The sequence below is a fragment of the Haliotis asinina genome, chromosome 3 (genome assembly GCF_037392515.1).
Source record: "Haliotis asinina isolate JCU_RB_2024 chromosome 3, JCU_Hal_asi_v2, whole genome shotgun sequence".
NCBI classification, from domain to species: Eukaryota; Metazoa; Mollusca; class Gastropoda; order Lepetellida; family Haliotidae; genus Haliotis; species Haliotis asinina.
This window is the reverse complement of record NC_090282.1, coordinates 77,127,833-77,151,124: the sequence shown is the minus strand read 5'-3', so window position 1 is coordinate 77,151,124 and position 23,292 is coordinate 77,127,833. Positions and strand designations below refer to the sequence as shown.

At 36.8% G+C, this 23,292-nt stretch overlaps 1 protein-coding gene across 1 annotated transcript; it reads left to right on the top strand.

Annotated features, from left to right (window-relative positions):
* Positions 1-198: 198 nt before the first annotated feature.
* Positions 199-21,521, top strand: LOC137277090 (hydroxymethylglutaryl-CoA lyase, mitochondrial-like). Its single transcript, XM_067808751.1, has 10 exons — positions 199-301; positions 3,931-3,999; positions 4,506-4,613; positions 8,225-8,320; positions 9,125-9,183; positions 9,831-9,920; positions 11,319-11,382; positions 12,721-12,909; positions 15,897-16,022; positions 19,588-21,521. Exons 1-10 carry the CDS (start codon positions 215-217, stop codon positions 19,690-19,692), a joined length of 993 nt encoding a protein of 330 aa, XP_067664852.1. The 5' UTR covers positions 199-214; the 3' UTR covers positions 19,693-21,521.
* The last annotated feature ends 1,771 nt before the right edge of the window (positions 21,522-23,292 follow it).

The window sequence follows — 23,292 nt, the reverse complement described above, 5'->3', positions numbered from 1 at the left end:
TTCGTTTCACTGTGTAGTTGCTATTTTTAATACAACTCCATAAAATTCTTATTGGATGGAAGAAAAACTATTGTCATATAATATTGGGTATATTCTTTTTTCTATTATTATGAGAAAGAGCTGAATAATACTTTTAATTTGCATTTTGCCATTTCGGGTTTTGGCCAATAAAAACGTTCTCGTCTGCGTTTTATTTTTGCTGCGTTCTGCCAACATGGCGGCGTCCATTGCAAGTCGATTTTCTGTCAAATCGACTTTAGGGATTTGGAAGCACATGTGCAGACACTTAACTCAGGTTTCAGTGAGTACTTTGTTCACCGATCTCCATTTCGTTCAAACTCCAGTTTGCGGATAATACGCTACCCACTTTCGTAAACAAATCGACTACATGCTAAAAATCAACAATTATTGATTAATTGAATTGATAAACCTTAAAACAAAATTCAAAACTTGTATCACTGACAGGGGAGGAAGCTCACAGTCACACTTCTTGGTAAGGGTTCACGTACACCCCATCAAATACCAAAATTACAAACGGACATGCATACCTGCATACCTCACTCTAGAAGCGGTCTAGACAACAATCCATGAACTTGAATTTCAGTGTTTGGATATTACACCGGGGAAGGACTCACCAGGAGCAAATTTAGTGTGTAATGAGAGGGGGGTATGGGTGGAGAGATCTTTACTAATAAACACACCTTTACAATCACATGGAGGTGACACGTCTTTAGCAACCACTCCTTTATTTCTTTGAGAATCATTTTAGAAGTTGTAAAGATGTAGGAAAACCAGGTTCTGTGTAAAGTCAACTTCTTTATTGATTATGAGATAATCAAAGACACAGTTATTTCGCAAGCTGCTGAGGTTATGGAAACTATGGGCCATAGTAAATGGGTTGACTCAGTTGTCAAACATAGACTAAGGTGCAGTGTTTCCTGAACTTTCAAACTGTATGCTTACTGAGATCATGAAAAAGTATGATCATTTTTTATTCTTATGTCTTTGACAATGAATATGAAGTAGCAGTAAACAAAAGCAAGAAACAGATTCCCTAGTCCAAACCATGATGACAATATCAAGCATTTACATTTTCTGAAACTGTCCTCGAAATTAAAAAGTTATTAATGTCATTTTGTTGGAGCTTATCTTTAGTAGGTTTACATTTGATTGAGCTGTAGTCGTGTCTTGCTAACTTGTAATGAGCCAATCAGATACCCGTGGTCTTAGGTTTCTTCAAGCCATGGTGTAATAGGATAGGCCATGGGTAAGATCAACTGGACTACCCCCAGGGCATGGCACAAATCATACCTGTACAATTTATACACTCCCTGTTGCACTGATAGTTGTTCATGTTTGATGGACAGTTGTAGGTGTGACTTCTAGATGAAGATGAACAAGGAGTATATGTTACTAACACCCATGTGCAGCGTTGTGTTTACTTGATTTGACATGTATGTTATCTGGGTGTGAATGATCTGTTAAATGAGCACTCATTATCTTGTGGTTCTGTGGTTCAGAGTTGGTTGATTGCAACACTGATTAACTGATGAAGTAATCCAGCAAAGTATGTCCAGGCACCCGAGACTGCTTATTGTATCTGAAAATGTGCACTTGGTAAAATGCACTACTCCCCATATATAGCAATTAGTGTTCAAACCATGTCAGAATGTTTGAACAAAATGATTAATCCTGTTCAATAACCTACAGGTTACCCATTACGTTTGGCACTAGTTAGCTGAGGATAACTTGCCTTGGCCTTGTGGCAACAAATCATTTAAGTCAACATTCGTTAGGTTGTGCATTTTAATAAACAATTCATTTCTTAGAATTCTTATGTTTCAACAAAAACAGAAGTATAATTCAAGTAGTTAATGACAAAATTCTGATTTGAAGGGTAATACGTCTAAGGGATAGCAGTCAATATGAACTGAACTAACTCTAAATATTGAGTTGAGAAATGGCTTTCCAGGTTGGGTCAGGTAATGCTACCACCAGTCCCCTGTGTCCAGATTTGGTCCAGTCCGAGACCCAATTCCAGAGTTAGTTGAATTTATTGTATAAGGCCAGACCAAATGTATTTCTTGTTTCATGGATCCGCCGGTCATATTTTTTCAAGAATGAAGAAAAGCTGAAAATTAATTTTCCTTGCTCAAAAAACAAAATACTCATGTTTTTATTGGCCACAATAGTAAACTTATAAGAGAATGTGTTTGGATTGTTTTTGCCCCACATACACTTCCTAAATTTCCAAAAGAAAAATACTTCTAATATTTAAAAGGAATATTACTTTGATGGGTGATTTTCTTTTTCCTCCTGCCTCTAGGCTTTCTGAGGACAAAAATTTGTAAAACAAGAAATAAAATTGGTCTTGCCTGAACAAGTAATGTATACATCATCACTGCTGGTGCTGCTTACTGGTATGATTGACATAAAAAAAACCCCATAACAACAACTTGATATACATTAAAAAATAAAGTCAACAATGTACTCTTCAATCCAATCCAACAAAAATATAGAAATGTGGTGCCAGAATGCTTCACATAGAGTTATCATCCATAAAGCTGAAATCAGCTGCGTCAGTATACAGAATGTAAGGTGTGCATGAGGTGGATACCTGTTACTCTTACAGGTAACTACCTGTGGGAGGGTCCAGTATAGTGTGACCGCATGTCCATTGACAACTGTGATTTCTCTGTGAAGCGCAAAAATTTGTTGACAACTTCAGACAAGTGTTGTTTATGTTAAAGCAAGCTTAACTATAGATATTGACAGTGAGACTAGTTGTAGAATAACTTTAAAGGAAGGATAAAAAGAGAATTGTATCTTTTTTATAGAAAATGTGCCAAAATTGAGCATTATTATGAGATTTTTAGAGTCTAAGTGAACTTACTCTCATTATTATTTGTTACACTCCACTACTAAGTCTAACAAACCCTAGTAAGAGGTTGTGTCAGGAAACCTTTGAGCAACCTATGACCGTCCAGTCGAATGAAGATGGCTGAAAAGATTTAACCAGTCAGATAATGGCTACCATTTAGAGTTTGGTGGGACATACAAATTTCCCCAGTCAGTGACGCATTTTTTCAACAAAAAGCACGGGTTGCTGAAGGCCTATTCTACCATTCACAGGTCCGCGATGCCCAAACAGATTTAACCAATCAGACAATGACTACTGTTGAGGGTTTGTAGGGACTTACAAAATTCCACAGTCACTGACACTGACTGAATAAATAAAAATCCGCATAAAACATATATCTGACCTGCAGTATGTACGCTGAGGGCTTTCTGGTGACATGGTTACAATGCCACTATTTCTGCTAGCTGACATCCTTGAATATTGACAAAAAGCTATTTTCAGCAACTGTTTACTCACTGTTGACAGTGTTGTAGCATTCTCGATGTGCACCACCTGGAATCGATCGTATAGCATTCATAATCGTTCAGGAACAAACATGGTATAAGTTCAAAACGTGGTTGTGAACGTCCACTTTCTCCACTTGATAATCTGTGTTCTGACTGGTGATTCTCAAAGTGACCAGACTCGGCCTCCTACTGAGGTTTATTAGAGTGTAAAGAATAATCCTGAGACTAAGTTACTTAGAATGGAGGTTTTCACAGAATTTTTTCTATTTGTATATTTGTCAGAAACATATACTGAACAGCAAAAGAATTGCAACTCTGGCTTTTTGTCAAGTTTATAAATGGAAGATATAACCATGAATGCTTAATTTTATGAAATTGTATTTTTCCTAACATTGGGTTTATTTTGCTGTTGAGTATATTTAAGTGTATTATGAATGCTTGTTCATTGTAGATCTACAACATATGTCATTTTTCAGGTGCACAAATGCACAAATATTTGTTAAAGTGGCTTGGTACAAATGAGAAAGTGGATATTTAGTCATAATAATAGTCATTTTTTTCCAGATTGCAGGGCTGCCAAGTTTTGTGAAAATAGTTGAGGTTGGGCCTAGAGATGGTCTTCAAAATGAAAAGGTTGGACAATTTTAATGACAATAAATATTGTTTTATTTTCTACCTTTTCTATCTTTTATCATGTGTTTAGATGCTGTAGGCACATCAGAAGGTGTATTCAGGTGTAAAGTTGAGATGTTCAGTGATCGGTGAGCCGGTGATGTTTGTATTATCATGATTATGTTTAGGATAAGTAAAATTGGAAACACACGTTTCCATTTTTTTTGACTTACCACTGAAAATATCAAAAGTCTTTCCAATACATTACAGATGAAAACCTCACCACCTGACACATATTTGTTCAACATGTATGTTAAACAGTTTTAGATTTCATCTATTACACAAGTATATGTAGTATGTTAGTCTTGAAATTGCATTCACATGTGGTACACTTAAGTCTGAGAGAATTTATGGATGTCAGCATCTTTTTGTGTGAGAAATACAGCTTTTTGGAGATCTGATCTCAATAGCTTGATGTGTTCTTTTATCATATATCTGAAAGTGAAACATTTTCTTCTATTTTGCAGAGTATTGTTCCAACTGAAACCAAGATTGAGTTTGTCAATCGTTTGTCAGAAGCTGGACTTCCTGTGATAGAAGTTACAAGTTTTGTATCTCCAAAATGGGTGCCCCAGGTATGACATGTTTCAGTGGTATGTTTGAAAGCGATTGAAGATGAGCAATGATGGAATGAATGACCGTCTGGCATGAATCTTAAAGATCACACATACTCTAAGGGGTGCAAATGCATAAATCACTCATAAATGAAATCCCGTCATTAAAACTGCTCATTTTAATCTTTAATTACCTTAAATTGACCTTGTTGACAACAGTGCACAATGCTCAGCCGCAAAGGAAATTTCAACCAATCAAAGCAGGACGTCTCTGTGGCATAATAGTAGTTATAGATATGAGGGACTATGCAGAATTCATCTACATCTCAGGGGGTAAACTATTTCGTTTACAGGTTTGTACAAACCTGAAATCGCGACAGCTGTTGTGAAAACCGAAAGCTATATGGTCTCACAATCTACTATCATTTAGTTTTGTCTCCTGCCTTGCCTAGTTTCCGAGTTACAACCCTTGTTTTCATAGACGATTCTGTCAAAATCACTTGGTGTCGCTAGGTTGTAATCCGTGTCAGGTGGTATAAACCTACACTTTATTTGTCATCATTCACTTGATGCTCAGTTGATGGATTTGTAACAGATATAATTAGTGGTAATGCCACGTAGATTACCGGACAAAGGGGCCCATTTGGCATTTCTTGTGCCTGGATCGATCAAAGGATTAACTGATAACACGCTGATTGATTAATTACTTTTATGCGGATTTAAATGGGGATTTGTCAAAAGGCAGTGTTTGTGTATGTACATTTACTAATCTATTCTGAATACACTCTGTCGTGTCTGTGTCTGTGTATAGACAACACCCTTGTTTGAAAGGATGAACCGCCTTTTGAACTGAAATTTATAGCACAGTATTTTCACTTCGACCCCAACCTCTCTTAGGTTATGCAAACTCCTTTTGGCCATGATTAGAAAGTAGTAGAAAGTGGTTTTGATTTTCTAACTTCATGAAAACAAACCATAATCTCATTAATTCATATGGACTTTAATCCGTGACTTCACAATTTTAAAAATGGCAACGCAAAATCAAAATTACTTTCTACTGGTAGTAAAATATGTATTTTATTGATGGACAATACGATTTTGCATGACATTGCTCATAACATAACAATTTCACTCATGGAAGTGAGGTGGAGGCCAATAAAATATTACTTGCAATATTAATGTCACTTCGACCCCCACCTTGCTTCTGTGGAAGAAGTCGTTGTGTTACATGTAGTGAAATGCAAAATCCGTTTGGCCGTGATTCAGATACCTATTTAACTACTAGTAAAATGTAGTTTTGATTTTCTAACTTGATGAAAACAAACTATGATCTCAATAATTCTAACAGACTTTAGCCTGTGACTTCACGATTTTCAAAATTGGCGGCACCCTGTCTGAGGATAAATGCTATTTAAGTTTATTTTCACCGACTTACAAAATGAAAATTACTTTTCACTGGTAGTAAAATATGTATTTTATTGATGGACATTAGTTAGGATTTTACATGATCTGCTTACAACATAACAGTTTCACTCTTGGAAGAGAGGCAGGGGTCTATATAATATTACTTCCGTAATATTGTCACCTCGATCACAACCTTGCTTCCGAGGAGAAAAGCGTTATATTCATGCAAAATCCTTTTGGTCAGCAATGTGTAGGAAGCAGTCTTGATTTTATAAACTCGAAGAAACTCGAACTCCATTTTCTATCCTGGAAGCGTGAAAGGGGGTGAAACATCCGATTTAGTATATACCACAGGCTTCCACAAGGGTCGCTTCACACACACAAACAACCAATTTAAGCACAAATATGGGGTCTGGTGGAAATCTGTGTATAGTGACACCATCACCCATATTTGGTGCCGTCAAGAAATGAGCAAAATGACGAGCTTCCTACACATTTTCTATACAACTAACTGAAAGTCGTTCCTTCTATGATGTCACTGTAGGGCTCTGGTGACAGAATTATGTAACTTCTCTGTGGTTTCGTTTGCGGGCAAGAGAGAAGCAGATGGCTTTTTAGCGCTTGGTATTAATTAACCACATGTTTTTTAAAAAAAATGTGGCGTTCCATTCGGTTCCAAATGCATTCCCGTGCTTCAAATACTCAATAACACCTGGAAATTGGCCAACACATGATGTTTATCGACATTGTAAACCAAAAAGTAAACAAAGGGGGTTTTACTGTCTGCACTCATTTACATCGAGTAGGAGTACAGCAGTGAAGTTTCATCAGCTGGCCGTTTCAGCTGGTTCCCATGGCATCTGGAGTTGTTCATTTGTGACGTCATTCTAACTTTACGTCACAATATGATTTGAATGACGTAACCACTGTTGATGACACAACAAAACAATTGTTTACGTGTCAATACGCAGTGAATAGTCTTGCAGTTTCCGGGAATCTAATACCATTTGATCATGTTTTTCAACCAGTCAGATTACAGAACAGTGACTTTTGGTTTACAGTTATGATTAGCCATAAGTCTTTCATATGCATTGGTAAAAAGAGTACAAAAAAATTGAGTTTATTTGTTCTTTAAGAGTTCTTCTCCATTGTTGTCCTGGGTGTAATGTTAAAATTACTGGAATACAGGGTGACTCCACTCACATACTGTGATTAAAAGACCCTGATTAAAACATTTCATTTGAAAAAGGGTAATGCCCCACCATGCACCATCTCCGGAAACTGTAGTCTGAGGCTGCAAAACATTTGAACTTGAAAACTGGCAAAGTCCTGTCATGCCCCACCTGTGGAAACTTTTGACTGATGCTACAAAACACACTTAGTCTGGTGACCGTATTCATCTTTAAATGATTAGAAAGGATGCTGATGTGGTATTTAGATCCTGTTATATAGTCTCTGATAAAGTGTATGTTATTCCTCTTGTACACTGCCAGGACAGACATATGTTACGCAGCTTTATAAATTAGGCCATGATTAGGCCACGATGGTCACAATTCAGTTTTTTTTGTTGAGAAAATCATATGATCTTGTCTTGTGAAGCATGAGAGATCTAATATGATTCAGTGCATTTCTACAAACATTTTAACATGCTCTACTACCATTTACATGCACAATCTGCCACGATCTGTCATGATCTATGGCATTCCAATGTGCTGCATCTGGTATGGTTTCTTGTAATTCTGAAACTGTCAGAAGAAATTCATTGTGATCTAACTACAAGCTGCATTACACTATTTTATCATCATTTTCATAGTAGAATATTCAAGATGGAACCAAAAAACGGCAGGGGAATTGCCCTTCTTTGTCTAAACAAAAGGTAACAAAACATAAGAAATCGCAACAGATCATATACATGTACTCAAATTGAGATTCTCATAAAAAGTGGCTACAGATTCTCAAATATTTGCAACATATTTTCATTGAAGCATAACTGATTAGATATCTAATTGTAAGAATGTGTAACAGATTCTATCAGAACCTACAAATTCGTAATAACGGCCAAGAAAGGCAAGAATAAACAAAATGTTCCACAATCATGAAGATGTAGCATGGTATTTGGTTAGCATCAGATCGCCCTTTTCATGGTATAGTTTAAACGCAGCATTAGGAAAGATAGATGATGCCTTGTTATAATGAATGTTTATTGTTACTAATGCTTCCCTGTGTAGATGGCTGACCACACTGAAGTGATGGAGGGAATACAAAGGCATGAAGGAGTGGTCTACTCTGTACTCACACCCAACCTCAAGGGCTTTGATGCTGCTGTGAGTTGACACCACATCCCAGGGATGCTGATTGTTAGCGCTGTCATTCATTTGGATCAGGAGCGTTGATATTTGACCTCATAGTAATTGGTTTAGTCACCTTTTAGGACAAAATGTTTCAATGGCCTGGTTCCAAGTGTCATGGGTTTGAGTACTGTATTCATCCTGATGATGGCCCATGCTTTATGAAACTCCGGGTTAGAATTAATCTTCACCAACCCATGCTTGTCATAAGAGGTGACAAGCAGGATTGGGGGGTCAGACTTGTTGACTTGGTAGACATATCATCACATCCCCATTGCAAGGATTGATGCGCATGCTGTTGATCACTGGATTGCCTGGTCAAGACTTGGTTATTCACTGACTGTTGCCATATAGCTGGAATATTGCTGTGTGTGTTAAACAAACAAACAAACCAAACCATGGTTTATGAACGCTGTACATCTTGATACATGAAACTTCTGGGTCTCCTCTTTGTCGGAAATATTTATTATCTGTTTTACAATACATTTCTCCTGTGCTAATGTGTAAAAACATTATAATATTTATATACAGTGTCACCTGAGCATGATTCTCATTGGATAGTTGCAGTTAAAAACCACAATAACAACATTGTTTGATGGATGCATTACTGCCAAAAGTAATGTTTGGAGGAATTTACTTCTTTCTCTGTCATTTTCTCATTAGTTTTCATGGGAGACTTCATTTTTTGGGATGCCACTTAATGATTAATTTGCTACACACTTTTAATACTTGTTAAATGAAACACTGTCATGTTCCTCATGTTTGATCCATCTCATACAGATGTCGGCAAAAGCTAATGAAGTGGCTATATTCGGTGCTGCCTCTGAGTCTTTCAGCAAGTGAGTAACCCTCTTTGTAAACTTGCTTGCTACAACGATGTGTTGGTATGGGTGTTCTGTTCTTGGGATTGAAGTGAAACTCATCTGTCAGTACATGCATTACTGTGCATACTTGTGTTTATAATTGTGTAATAATTGAAACATTGCACATGATTATGAAGAAAGCTGGTGAAAGAGACTTTTTAACTTAGACTGTGTAACATCCACAATCACGGCACGAACATAACTATTTGTCTGTTATTTCTTTGGCCTGAAGCTGACTATAGTTGTATGTTTCTCTTGACTGGATTTTTAAAATCGGGGAAACGTATTCTGACATTGTTAAAACTGCTATAAAAACAGTTAATTGTGTATAAGGTGAGTGTGGAAATGATTCAACATATAAAATAGTTTAATTAAAGCAGGGATGGTTGGTAAAATAAATGTGTACATAGTGAACTCAAGAACAGCTAATCAAACTGTTTCCAAACTCTGTGCACTACATGTGTCATGTTGTGACATTATACGATTGCAAGCGTTACAGCATCTTGATAGCGGGTAATATTTTTTCCAGTTCCCTCTTTGGAGGGGTGACATGGAAACTTGTTAAAGTGTCTTTGAAGTATTTAACATGAAGTTAAGGTAATATCTCATGTCTTAACAAACAGAAAAAATATCAACTGTTCCATTGCTGAGAGTCTTCAGAGGTTTGAGGTGGTGACAGAGGCAGCCAAGAAACGCAACATTCCGGTGAGAGGGTAAGCAGATACAGCTGGGCAGCAGTTTTATAAAATGGAAAACACTTAATTTAGTAATTACTTTCACTTTTTTAAATGGGTAATGCTATTTCTTGTGTTGACATTGCTAGATTACTAGGTGATGTTTTTAATTACTCAATTAGATCTTAAACATTCAGTGGTTAAGATAGTGTTAATCATTTTACTGTCATGCTTTGGTTAAGAATATCATTGTTGTAGAATGTTTGACTGTGCACATGTTGGGACATGATCAGTCAGAATACTAGGGTATTGTCAAGGTCAAGGTCATGAGTTGTGAACAGGCACAGCACAGACCTTTTTAAGATGAACAAATGCATATAAGCACTTGATGGCAGTTAAGTGTGAGTGGCTTGGAAAGATGGTAATTAGTGTGACAAGTGCCATCAATACAGTGTGTTTTTGTGTGTCCTTTGTGTAGTCATAATGCAATAAACACAATCTTGTCAGTCACATGTATACGCTGATGCCTGTTTTATTGCATTCCAAATCTTGGTGGCTGCATACTGACTAGGGCTGTGTTTTGGCAAATAAATTGTATCAAATATGTAATGCAATACCGGTACATATTGCGACATATTGGGACGGTGTTTGACAGTATGTACCTCTAATTGTATATGTCAATCCTATTTTTTTACATTAGTCATATAAATCTTATGCCTCTGATAACAGTTATATCAAAATCAAGTTGCATAGTCAGGGATTCTATTTTCTTTTTGTATACAGTTCAAAGCATTACAATATGACATTTTGTCATTGAGTAATAAAGGAAAAATTGGTTCTGAATGAAATTTTAATTCAAAACATAAAGATAATCTCACACACTCATGCACACACATACACACACACACAAACTTTATACATTCTTTGCCCAGTATACTGACTCTCAGAAATAATATTGCAATATAGACAAGCATATTGCTATATGCCGGTATACCGGTAATACCATGCAATAATACTGACAAAACGTTAATTTTACAATGTATCTGTATTAGAGTACGTACTGTATCACAGCTGGAACTTATGGATCTGTTGCTTCTATTTTGTTTTCATGGATTCAGGGGATAATACTCCTGCATTTCCATTGTTTTGTCAGTCAGTATGAAAGCCAAATGTCATTTGTGGTTAAATTTCATGGAAGATACTCTTGAAGACAGATCTTGTTATATCGGTATCTGTTTTGACCAATATGACAGAACATAGGGACAAAATATTACAATATATATTGCTTCAAAGCATATTGCAGAGTATTGGTATATAAGATAAAGCCACATAGTACAAGTATGTCATCATATCACGTTCAACTGGTGGGTTAATTATATTGAAAACAAATATATTGTAATATTTTCAAAGTGGTGTTATGAAAATCTCTTCTTGTAGGTATGTGTCCTGTGTTTTGGGATGTCCGTATGAGAAAGATGTCCCTCCAGAGAAAGTGGCTGATGTAAGTATTTTGAAGAAATATGTACTGGAATCATGAGTACAGGCTGTCTAATACATGTACATTACAAATATTTTGTTTTTCCTCTGATTTTCACGGGTATATATGTGATGAATGTGACGATCATGGCAATTGTGTGAATTATGTAAGACATTAAAGGTCACATGCAACGTAGAACACAACTTTGCAGATTCTGATACCTTTTGGTATGCACTTACTGAAACAAAACATCAAAAATGCCAATTCTACCTATAAAGTTGGAAAAAACATGATGAAAAAAACCCTGCGAAATCAGAGTTCAGACGATTCACTAATTTTCCCCCAGCTCTGGGGGAAAAAGTGGTTTCAACAGCTATGCTTCATTGTGCTCATAACGCATGCGCAGTGAGCAGGTTCATGGAACTTGAAACAGTATGCCTGCCCGGAGTATGAGGTCATGAGTAGTAGTCTAATCTTGGTTGTGTACACAAACAAGTAAATGATCTGCTCATAACATAAAAAAAACATGTTGAGTACAATAAGCAAACTCTCTCACAGAGAAAACTTAATGTTTGCTTTATTGACGCCTATTTGTCTGCCTGCCTGTCTGCTAATGACAATATGCAATGCACAACTTTAATTACTGCAATTTGAAATTAACACCTATCAGACTACTCAGCCATAAACGGCTAAGTGTATAGGCAAATGAACTAGTGGCCATTGACGAGGCGTCGTTACAATTGATTGCATGCTCACTGGCCCTGACTGGGTTCGGTATCGTGGCTGCTTTGTTTTGAGGGAGGTAAACCCAAGTACAAAATATTGCACTTGTGATTTGCAATTATCCGCTTATAATTTTGTCTGTTTTTTTTCACAATCACCAATGCATTTTATATATATTGAACAAGTGATAACAGTGATTTAATTATGTTGGATTTTTTGGTTGCATGTGACCTTTTAAGTGGGTACACTTTAAGATCTTTAGTTTTGTCATATTTTGTTCTATTTCATATATGACTGGTAGGTGTGTAACGATTGATCACAAAGTTAAAACATTGTGGCTGACATGACCCAGGGGCAATATTTTAAAGACAAGTTAAAGCAACAATGTCAGAAATTATCATGGGTGCCATGATACTATATTGATGATATCAAAACAGTATGATATAAGCCAATAATCAGTCTGTTGACAACTATCCTTGGAAGCTATTGCATCTATGACAGGAATTCTGTTGCAACATGACTTCTTAATTATGTGCAGTATACAACAGTGTATTGTAATATTTTTACCTTGTAAAATGGATCTGGATAGTCATATTTAATGTAAAAACGTTTTGACACTGTGTATGTATGTGTACCTAGGTTGCCAAGAGTCTTTATGACATGGGATGCTATGAGATATCCCTTGGGGACACCATCGGTGTTGGGACACCCAGAGCCATGAAGAACTTGATAGCTACAGTTAGCAGGAAGGTCCCAGTGGACAAACTAGCAGTACATTGCCATGATACTTATGGCCAGGCTCTGGCTAACATATTTGCTGCATTACAGGTACGTTTGTCTTCTTGCTTGTGCAGACATGAGGATGTCATCTGGATTTATGTTTTGCCCTGTGTTGTACCTCCTCTCTATACTGCAGACATTGGTAGAATTCCTTGGACTGTCCTACATACATGCACACATACACACATATAAACATTTGTGTAGCACTGATATCAACTACAACTGCTCAAAGGCATTGTGTTTTCCCTCAGTCATTATAGATGGTCATCACAATGACACATCATATTTTCAATCATAACTGCCTGGGGATCATGCAGCTCATGTTGCCAACCAGATCCACAGAGTTAATGTGGCATTCTCATCTTTATGAGGTACCCATTCACAGCTACTTGGACTGGTACACATAGTCACACTACTTTGTCCAGGTTTACTGCACTTTGCTGTACCTACAACTTGGTGTTTGCACGTATTCATGTGGCCACCATTTGGTCATCTACCAACGGATTCGTGGGTTCCTTTAAGTGCACAGGGTTGTGTGCTTCACACTAGGGGTTGTGACAACATTGGAAGTGTCTGCACACAAAGTTGACCACAAAGTCTTTGCGCCTGGTCACAGGAGGGCTTGATCCTGGTCACCAGCAAGCTCACTGGAGGATTACTTAGCCTGGGGCCCGTTTCATAAAGCTCTCTTACCAGTCCGACCTCGTAAAGCAGGTTGTAGACCACCTCTTACCTTTTTAACCCGTTTCACAAAGACCTTGTACATTTACACTGTGTCACAAACAGCCCAAAATTTAGGACCCTGATTGACCTGTCATAAATGCTTTAGGACGTCGTAAACACTACTAGTACAAAGATGGCGTCAATGATTATGGTACTGCAAGTGATTAAAACACGCTAACTAAGGCCTGAGAAACATGTTTGGTGATTTTGACATGATGTTGAGATAAAGATTTCCCAGGCCTGTTGTTTTCTAACTGTGCAGAACGTTAGAGACCCACCATTTTTGACACAACACAAAATCATGATTCACAGCATTATTTGGTGTGCAGTATGATTTCAATTGGACAATTACTATGACTATTTAGTTTGAAAAATAACATGCTGTCAGTGACTGATATAAGATTTTCAGGATATTACCAATGAAAACCGATGAACCTAGAATCGGTTGGGATGCTTTCGAAAATATAGTCACACGAGCACCGAAGTGTGCTTTCCACCATACTGGATAGTGTTAACAAAATCTCGTTTCGCGAAGGCTGGTATTGAGACGCCTATTACATCACGAATATTCCATAGTCAGCTGTGACAAATGCAACACGACTTCCCCATAAATGTCAATATGATATTACATGTGGTCTTTGCCACCAATACCAACAGTCTAAGTAAAATGAAATGAAACATGCTGGATGTGAAAACAAAAGTTGCCCTAGTTTGAAATGTAAACAAACAAATATTCTTATTTTACATTGTGTAGCACTTTATAAAAAAATTCCGACATCCAACCGGCTATTAATTGTTTTGAATGGCTCAATACATGTATGTATGGAAAGAGCATCATAGCAGGAAAGAGGAAAATAAGTTTAAATATAATTCAAAGATTTGACACCTCATAAGTAATTGTCAAATCTGTCATCGGTTGTGATGTCATAAGTCAACATTGTTGTACATGTTAGGCCATTTCCTTGAGGTGAATTTCGGATGAACAAGAGTAAAAAAAAGTTTCCAATTACACTTTCAGTACTATGATGCACATTTTGTATATGGTTCAGATATGTTTTTATGAAGCCAATTTCAGTATTTACCTTTAGCCTTGTTCAATATCGCATCATACGTGGATATAGGGTATACGTTTGTATTCTTTGAAAGGTTTTGATTGATTGAATAAAAGTCACGAAAGAAGTTCACACATTTAGAGTAGCAGACCATATTTAAACTTTACACAAGTGTTAGTAGATCAAACATAGTCATAACGGCAACATGTACTTCAGTTCCTCTGATGTACAATTTTCAATGCATTGGGACTAATGCTGCAGTTTTATATGAACAGATTAATGGACAGCCATTAATTTGGACAAACTGATAATATTAATGGAAATGATTTATACATTTTATCTTGTAATTTAGTAATAGAATCCAGTTATTATGATAAGAATCTGTACTTTCATTTAAAAACGTGACATTTGCATTGATATTGAAACTGTGTTTCTATTTTGAAATACTTTGGGAATAAGAAGATATGCAGGTGCCTGTTTGGTCTCGCTGTATGTGTTGCCATGCAAAAAGGAACCTCTTAAACGATGTACGACATGGATTTAGGATCCTGTGGTACGACATGGATACAACGTCTTTGTGCAACGGTCGTAGAGGAGGTCAGAAAAGGGTCGTAAACAAGGTCATATGGGCTATGACCTCCAAAATTTAGGAGGCTTTTGTGAAACACAGCCCTGGTGCCTTGGACAGCTCACCCACCCCGCCCCCCTGTCATATCTTGTATCTTCTCTCTATACTGCTGACGTTGTTATTATTCCTTGTGCTGACCTGACTTGTACTTCCACTTACTTAATGCTACAGACATTGGAATGGTCCCTTGTATGGTTAATTCTTGTACCTCCTTTTTATACTGCTGACATAAGTATACTCCCTAGTACTGTCCTGATTTGTACCTCCTCTCTTTACTGCTGACATTGGTACAATACCATGTACTGTTCTGTCCCGTACCTCTTCTTTATACAGATGACATTGATATTGTCCCTAGTACTGTCCTGTCTTGTACCTCTTCTCTATACAGCTGACATTGGTATAATACCGTGAACTGTCCTGTCCTGTACCTCCTCTCAATACTGCTGACATGGGAAAAAACGTACTGTTCTTGAAAACATCATTCATGTTTAGCTATTTTCATTTATAGTTAATTACTGTGAGACATGAATAATTTTCAGGAAACTTTACAAAACCTTTAGATTATGCTGTTGAAAGTATAATGCAATGGATGGTTTTCTCTGGATAAACAAATGAGCTTCTGTTTGTCCTAGATGGGAGTGACTGTAGTGGACAGTTCAGTGTCTGGGCTGGGAGGCTGCCCATATGCCAAGGGTGCCAGTGGAAATGTATCTACAGAAGATGTTGTCTATATGATGAACGGAATGGCAATCAAGACTGTAAGTATCATGGTACCTACATTTCTACATGGTTGGAGTCAGGTATAGAAGCTGGCTATCATAAAATACACAACACTAGGAGCTGTGTAAATCGTGTGAAGCTTGTATTCCAGTCTCTAGATTTTGTTAGGCATGGAGTATTTGCTTACCTGCTGTCATTCACATGGGGTGTAGCTTGATATATTGAAACAGGTACTTCCCAGGGTTGAGGCTGTAAGGAATTTTATGCTATACATACGAAATAAACATTCAAGACACTTTTCACTATAAGACTGTAAACATGTGAAGGCCCGTGATTGTAGTAGTAGAAAGAAAATATGGTGTTTCTAGACATTTTAAGTTGTGTAGTACCGTTTCTTTTGAGTAAACTGTCCCACAGCTGACTGAAACTATCAGTTTTGGTAGATTTTAGTGTTGTTGTACAGACTAATATTGTGTAAGTTTATGAGACCAGAGTAACATTTGCATGAAAATTGTGATATTTTGACTGTCAAGGTGTATGTAGGACAGGACTAACACTAAAACACTTAAAGAATGTGGTCAAGAGACTATCAACATTTTCTCTCTTTCCATGATTTTGAGTCAAAAAGTTCGCTGGCAACACGAAGGCCAAGTATAAAGTTCAGCTGACTGCCAGTTTATTCAAGTACAATTGCAGTTGATCATGAATTGCAATATTCAAACACAAGATGGACCTGTACAGCCTTTCCTGTCAGTTTGTTTTGTGTTAATTGCCTCATTCAGATATATGACAAGCATTCTAAACCGGATCTTCACAGTTCTATCAAGATGAGTATGCAGGCTTTCTTGTCTCTAGGGCAGTGAACAGTGACATTTCACTCAGCTACCTATTTGCATGCAATCCAGAGTTTTTAACAGATGCTCCAAACCAATTGTGAGCTTAGTAAGCAAAATTAGTTTTAAAAAATCCATTGCTAATGCAGGTTGAGGATAGTTACATTACATATATACAGCCAACAGGTAACATTATGTATAGTTGTTTTAACTTGAGATACCTTGTAGATTTATAAGTTTATCCAAGGTTATACCCAATCTGTAAAATTGCCCATTGCATGAAAAAAACAAACCTCTTGCCCATTTCTTGAATTGAGCAATGTCATGTATGAGTTATAAAACTTTGCACTGTATCACACAAACTTACCTGTCCATACTGTAGGGTTGGGATAAATACTGCTTGTAAAATACAAATACAAACAACTTATTTTAAATATTTCAGATGCAAATATTGCATATATACACATGGAAAAAAGTAGTGCAACACATAATACTTTTTTCTCTCGGTATCTTCAAAAATGCCATAAGAACGTTATGAAAATAGCTGAAGACAACAACCTGTATATTACAGGTCTCAAAATGCAACAAATCATGATGCACATGAAACACTTGCATCATGAAAAGACAGTTTCAGTTGTCATTACTTCTTGTTAGAAAACTGAGCTAAAATGCATACCTATTGTCTTAAACCACTCAGTGGGACCCTATCAACAAATGATGACAAGTTATAGGTACCCTATTGTTAATAATGGGAGTTGTTGTCCATAAGACAAATTTCGGGGCAATTCAGTGGAGTATCCTTGATGGTATGGTCTGTCATATGATTGCAAACTTGAGTTTGTCACAGTGAGAGGAAATCTGAATGGACACTGATACCAAGAGGAAATAGTGAGGGGGCATGCTTTGCCTCATTTTGATAGTCATCCCTATTAACAAGGCCAGTGTTCATGGATGCCACACACAGTCATTGATTTCGTTCTTCAAGAAGCCATTACCACAATGCCATGACCAGCCAGAAGCTTTCATTTGAACACTGTTGTATAGAGCATGTTTGGGACATTCTGGGGCGTAAGGTTTGTCACACAGATCCTTCAGTCCAGAATATTGATGAATTAGACTAGCGGAAACATTTCACCAACGATGGAATATGTTGCCGAACATTTGATTCAGCATCTTGTGCACTCAGTGAGGACAAGGGTTGAAAACATCATCTAGGTGGGCGGAGGTTGCACAAGATACTGACTGTTTCTTCCGTTACTGAAACTGACCGTAGTAGTGGATTAAACTGATCTTAAACTGACCCGTTTCTGAAACTGATCTTATTTGTGGATTGGATGTATGAAATAAGACTTTGCATTGTGTTATCCGTTTGGGATGACCATACTTTTATTGACACGTTATGTTATTTTAATTTCAGTTTTATTACAGAGCCCATGTTTAGTTAAATTATACCGTTCAGATTCTTTACAGTTGGCTTTTGTGTTAATGAAAGGTCTTTTTAGCACTTTGGCTACAAAATAATTTCCTGAGAAGATAAACATGACATATAATCTTTGAATAAAACTTTGCTGTTGTGATTCTTTTTTCCAACTGTATATTACTATATATTTGCCTATTTATCACTGATGTCTCAGCTCTGAGTTCAGATGGAGTTCATTCAGTATGCAGGACATCTTGATGAAAGTTATCAGAGCTCAGTATACAATGTAATTGTTAAGCTACAAAGAGCGTGTGCCTGTGAGGCGGTTGTGAGTACCTGTCATTGCACATGTTGCAGAAGCAACTGCTATTAAAGATATACCGCTGTACTGTTTAAAAGCTGGTCTTCACTGCAACCATGCCTGCCACAGCCGTACATCCTGTGGCGATGGTGATATAATTTGTACACAATGTCTAATTTTGAGTGGGTCTTACGCAGTCTTTCTTTGTGTATTAGTGAATGAAAATATATCATTCATGAAAGTTGAACATCTGATTCTTTCATATATGCCATAGGTAGGCCAGACCATGGATTCTCCTGTCGTATGTTTTTTAAGAATAAGACAACAAATAAAAATGATTTTTCCTTGCTCAAGAATTAAGATCCTAATGTTTTATTGGCCAAAAATGTACATGTATATTTTTAGATTGTATTTTGCACCATATGCATTTTTTTTTAAAGTAAAATACTTTTAGTACTTAGAAGGAATATTGGTTTCACTGGTGGCTTTGTTTTCATTTTTTTCCCATGTTGCCTTTAGAGAAAAATCTGTAAAACAAGAAAAAAATTGGTCTGGCCTTAATCTGATTTGTGATGACTAACTACAGCAATATGAAACATGTCAGTAGCGTCTTTTTCGCTGTTCCTTATATCACTCCCAATCCGTTAGATCTGGGGTAGAATAGACCTTCAGCAACCCATGTTTGCCACAAAAAGCAGCTATGCTATGTCATATGACGTGACTGAGAGGATCAGATTGTCAGACTCACTGACTTGGTTGACACATGTCATCAGTTCCCAATTACCCAGATTGATGCTCATGTTGTTGATCACTGGACTGTCTGGTCCAGACGCGATTATTTACAGACCACTGCCATAAAGCAGGAATATTGCTGAGTGTGGCATAAAACTAACTCACTCACTCACTCACTCACTCACTCACTCACTCACTCACTCACTCACTCACTCACTCACTCACTCACTCACTCACACTCACACTCACACTCACACTCACTCACTCACTGCAGCATTCCCTAAGAGATAAATTGATGTTTGTTTGTTTCTTTTCAGGGGGTCAACATTCACAAGTTAATAGAAGCTGGGAACTTTATCTCCAATGCTCTTGGCCGGAAGACAGGATCAAAAGTATCACAAGCAACAAAGTCAAGTCTATAGCATATTATATTGTTAAATATATTATCAAGTGGGTTGTATAGGGGATGTTTGACAGATGAGTGATGAATGTTGTTTTGGATGAGTAAGTCCATGATTATTTAAGAAATCTTTTCTGATTGTGATAAAAAGTAGTGTGATACCACTGAAAAGTCAGTGTGATACCACAACTTATGTTAAATTGAAGGATCTGATGCAAAAATATTTAAACAGACTCTTTGTTGTTCACTGAATGATCAAACAGACACTGGCACCGCACCAATGTTCTTAGTAAGAATATTTGAACTTTTCAAGATTTGGTGCACTACATGTTTTCTTTGGTGAATCAGGGCGTAGCCTAGTGATTAAAGTGTTCACTCGTCAGGCCAAAGGCCAGTTTTCGATTCCCCACATTGGTACAATTATGTAAAGCCCTTTGCTGGTGTCCCCTGTTGTGATATTGCTGGAATATTGCTAAAAGTGGCATAACACCAAACTCACTCACTGTTCTGTAAACATCATGGCCCTAGATCTACTATATGTTTTTATATATTTATGGATGTTCTTGATGATAGAACACAACTGTAGAATACTGACTACATTGATGATTACGCCATTTTTGTTGACAGACTGATGTGATGGTTCTGTCATACTTAATCTTGTTTCAAGACCATTATGTTGTTTAATTTTTTATTAACTGCCTTACTATGACCTAAACATACAGTGAAAACAAAAAATTTTGTTTCTTCTACAAAAAGGTTCTCAGAGTATGTTGTCAGGTGAGCAGGTTGTTTGTTTTTCAGTTGTATCCATTAAGATTAATTACCTTCCATTTATATATTTTGGTCGGTCTTCATTGTGGGCTAGAGTCCCTGAAATCTGTAAACCAGTTTAAAATGTTCAATCTTCCTTTGTGTTGAGAAGTATGTCATTATTTATTTAGGATGACTGTGTTTCTGATCACATGCTAACAATGGCATTTGCTGTACAAATGACATCCACCTGATGAAGGTGAAGAATGAGATACCTTAATGTGTGGGATTTGCTTGGTTTATTGTTTAATGCTGCATTCAGCAATATTCCAGCTATATGGCAGCGGTCTGTAACTCATCGAGCCTGGACCAGACAATCCAGTGATCAACATGAGCATCGTTCTATGTTATTAGGATATGATGACATTTGTCATCCAGATTAGCCAGCCTTACCACAAAATCCTGTTAATTCTTTTTAGAATAAAACTTATGTTTGTTAGAAGATATGCTACATTTTGTTTACACTTTAATAGCCTGATTTTGGGTACTGTAGGATGTGCTTATTATAGGTACATATATTTTGCATTTCCAAGTATTTATTAATAATTATATTTTTATTGCATAAATGTAATAAATGATTTTAAAAAATTCTTTCTTTTTGTTGTTGAATTGTTGTTATAGCTATTAAAATATTTTTGTTTAGAAATTCGGGACACACAAATAGTGTAATGTCCTTTGTGGTGTTACTTTGCATCCTTGTACCTCTCAACAGGTATATTTGTAGTTTGACATAAATGAAAGTTTAGGCCAGACTAATTTTGTTAATTGTTTTATGGATCCACATCTCTATTTTTTCAATTTTTTTTCAATCTAAAAAAATGTAAATCTAAATGTTTTAATTGCCCAAAAATGTTCACTTACAAGAAAATATTTTTTAGATTGTTTTTTGCCCCATGTACATTTCATAAATTGTCAAAAATAAAATATATTTTATATTTAAAAGGATGATCAGTGATTTTCTAATATTCATTTTCATCCTGTGTTTAATTTTTATGAAGACAAATATTCATTAAACAAGAAATTAAACTGATCTGGCCAATGTATACCATGTAATGTCATATGTATGCGTGTGTGTACTTCCTGAGATATTTACGAACTATTTGTGCCAACATATACAACAGACTGACACATGAGTTTTACCAACGTCTCATAAACTTGCCTTTCAGCCACACAAAAAAATAGGTATACATTTTGTACATACACAGGATACCTCAAGTTGTGCATGTTTGAACATACAGAAGATTTAAAGGTACCCTTCTTTGTACATACGTAGTAAGTTAAGGGTATAAATATTTTGCACAGAGGATATCAGAAGGAATACATCTTTGTACATGCATAGGATATCACAGGGTATTGATCTCAGTGCATACACATGATACAACTCTGTACATACATAGCATATTTAGAGGTACATGTATACCTCTGTACACAGATGAGATATCAGATTGACAACATTTTTGTATAAACATAGAATAATACAGGTTGTATTTCTCCCCACACATTAGAAATGACCAGATAGACTTGTTTTACATGCAAAAGATATACAAAGGTATTCATATATGAATATATATCATATATTGTCTGGATATTAATGGGACCAAGAAAATATATCGAGTTATCTAGACTTCGAGACATTTGACCATGGTATGTCATCACATGTCACAAAAAGTAGATTTGTACAGGATATAGCAGGACATGCACCTGCATATGCACATCTGATTACAACAAGGTATATAACTATATATCCAAATGATACCCGTGAAGGTCCCGGGGTAGAATAGGCCTTCAGCAACCCATGCTTGCCATAAAGGGCCACTAAGCTTGTTGTAAGTGGTCTAACTGGAACGGGTGGTCAGGCTGGCTGACTTGGTTGACACATGCCATCTGTTCCCAGTTGCGCAGATCGATGTTCATGCTGTTGATCACTGGATTGTATGGTCCAGACTCGATTATTTACAGGCCGCCGCCATATAGATGGAATATTGCTGAGTGCAGCATAAAACTAAACTCACTCACTCATCATAAGGTATTCATCTCTGTGCGTAGCTCCCAATCAATAACTTGTTAGCAGATGTCTCCATTGTTCCTTCCTTCATTCCTTCCTTCCTTGTTAGCAGGATTCCTCCTGTGAGAGACTGGCTGGAACCAAAGTTTGATGAATGCAGTAACCATTCACAACAGCAGATAATACAGAAATAATGGCTGAAGTAGCCTAGTGGTTAAAGCGTTTGTCGCAGTACACCTGATAGACTAATGCTTAGTCTACTAATATATGTGATTTTGATTGTAATATACAAACCCATTTTAATTGAAAAGAGCCCGGGGGAGACCAGTGATTCAGAACCTGAACCTAAGGAAATCTTGACTTGCTTCATTTAAAGCTTTTACACTGCAGAGAAGGCAAGTAGGCAAAATAATGTGATTCGGGGGCAGACTAAAGCTAAAGGGAAGCTAATTTCTGGGGTCTCCTGCTCTGATATTGCTGGAATATTGCTAAACTCACTTAACGGAAACACTGCAGCATTCAGCATAATTCCCATCCTTTACAATCGTTTTCCGTCATCAAGTCGTTAGAGGTTTAGGCAAGGGCTTTCTTTGGAGAACAGGGTGTTTCCTTCACAGCGAGGAAACGTTATCATACTCCAAGTTATCATACTATAATCGATGTAGCAGTAAGTTTCTTGCTGTAAAGAAATGGTTCCAGAAACACATCTGCAACATCTCACTCAAGAAGCTTGAGGACACGAGGGTTCGGTTCCCAACATGGATACAATGTGTGAAGCCCAGTTTTGATTTACCCATCGTGATTTAG

What these genes read in the sequence shown, in the direction of transcription:
- LOC137277090 (XM_067808751.1), top strand. Translation starts at nt 215, where the DNA reads ATGGCGGCGTCCATTGCAAGTCGATTTTCTGTCAAATCGACTTTAGGG. An exon ending in CTCCAAAATGGGTGCCCCAG is followed by an intron (nt 4,614 to 8,224) that starts GTATGACATGTT and finishes TTCCCTGTGTAG; the next exon opens with ATGGCTGACCACACTGAAGT. An exon ending in GCCTCTGAGTCTTTCAGCAA is followed by an intron (nt 9,184 to 9,830) that starts GTGAGTAACCCT and finishes CTTAACAAACAG; the next exon opens with AAAAAATATCAACTGTTCCA.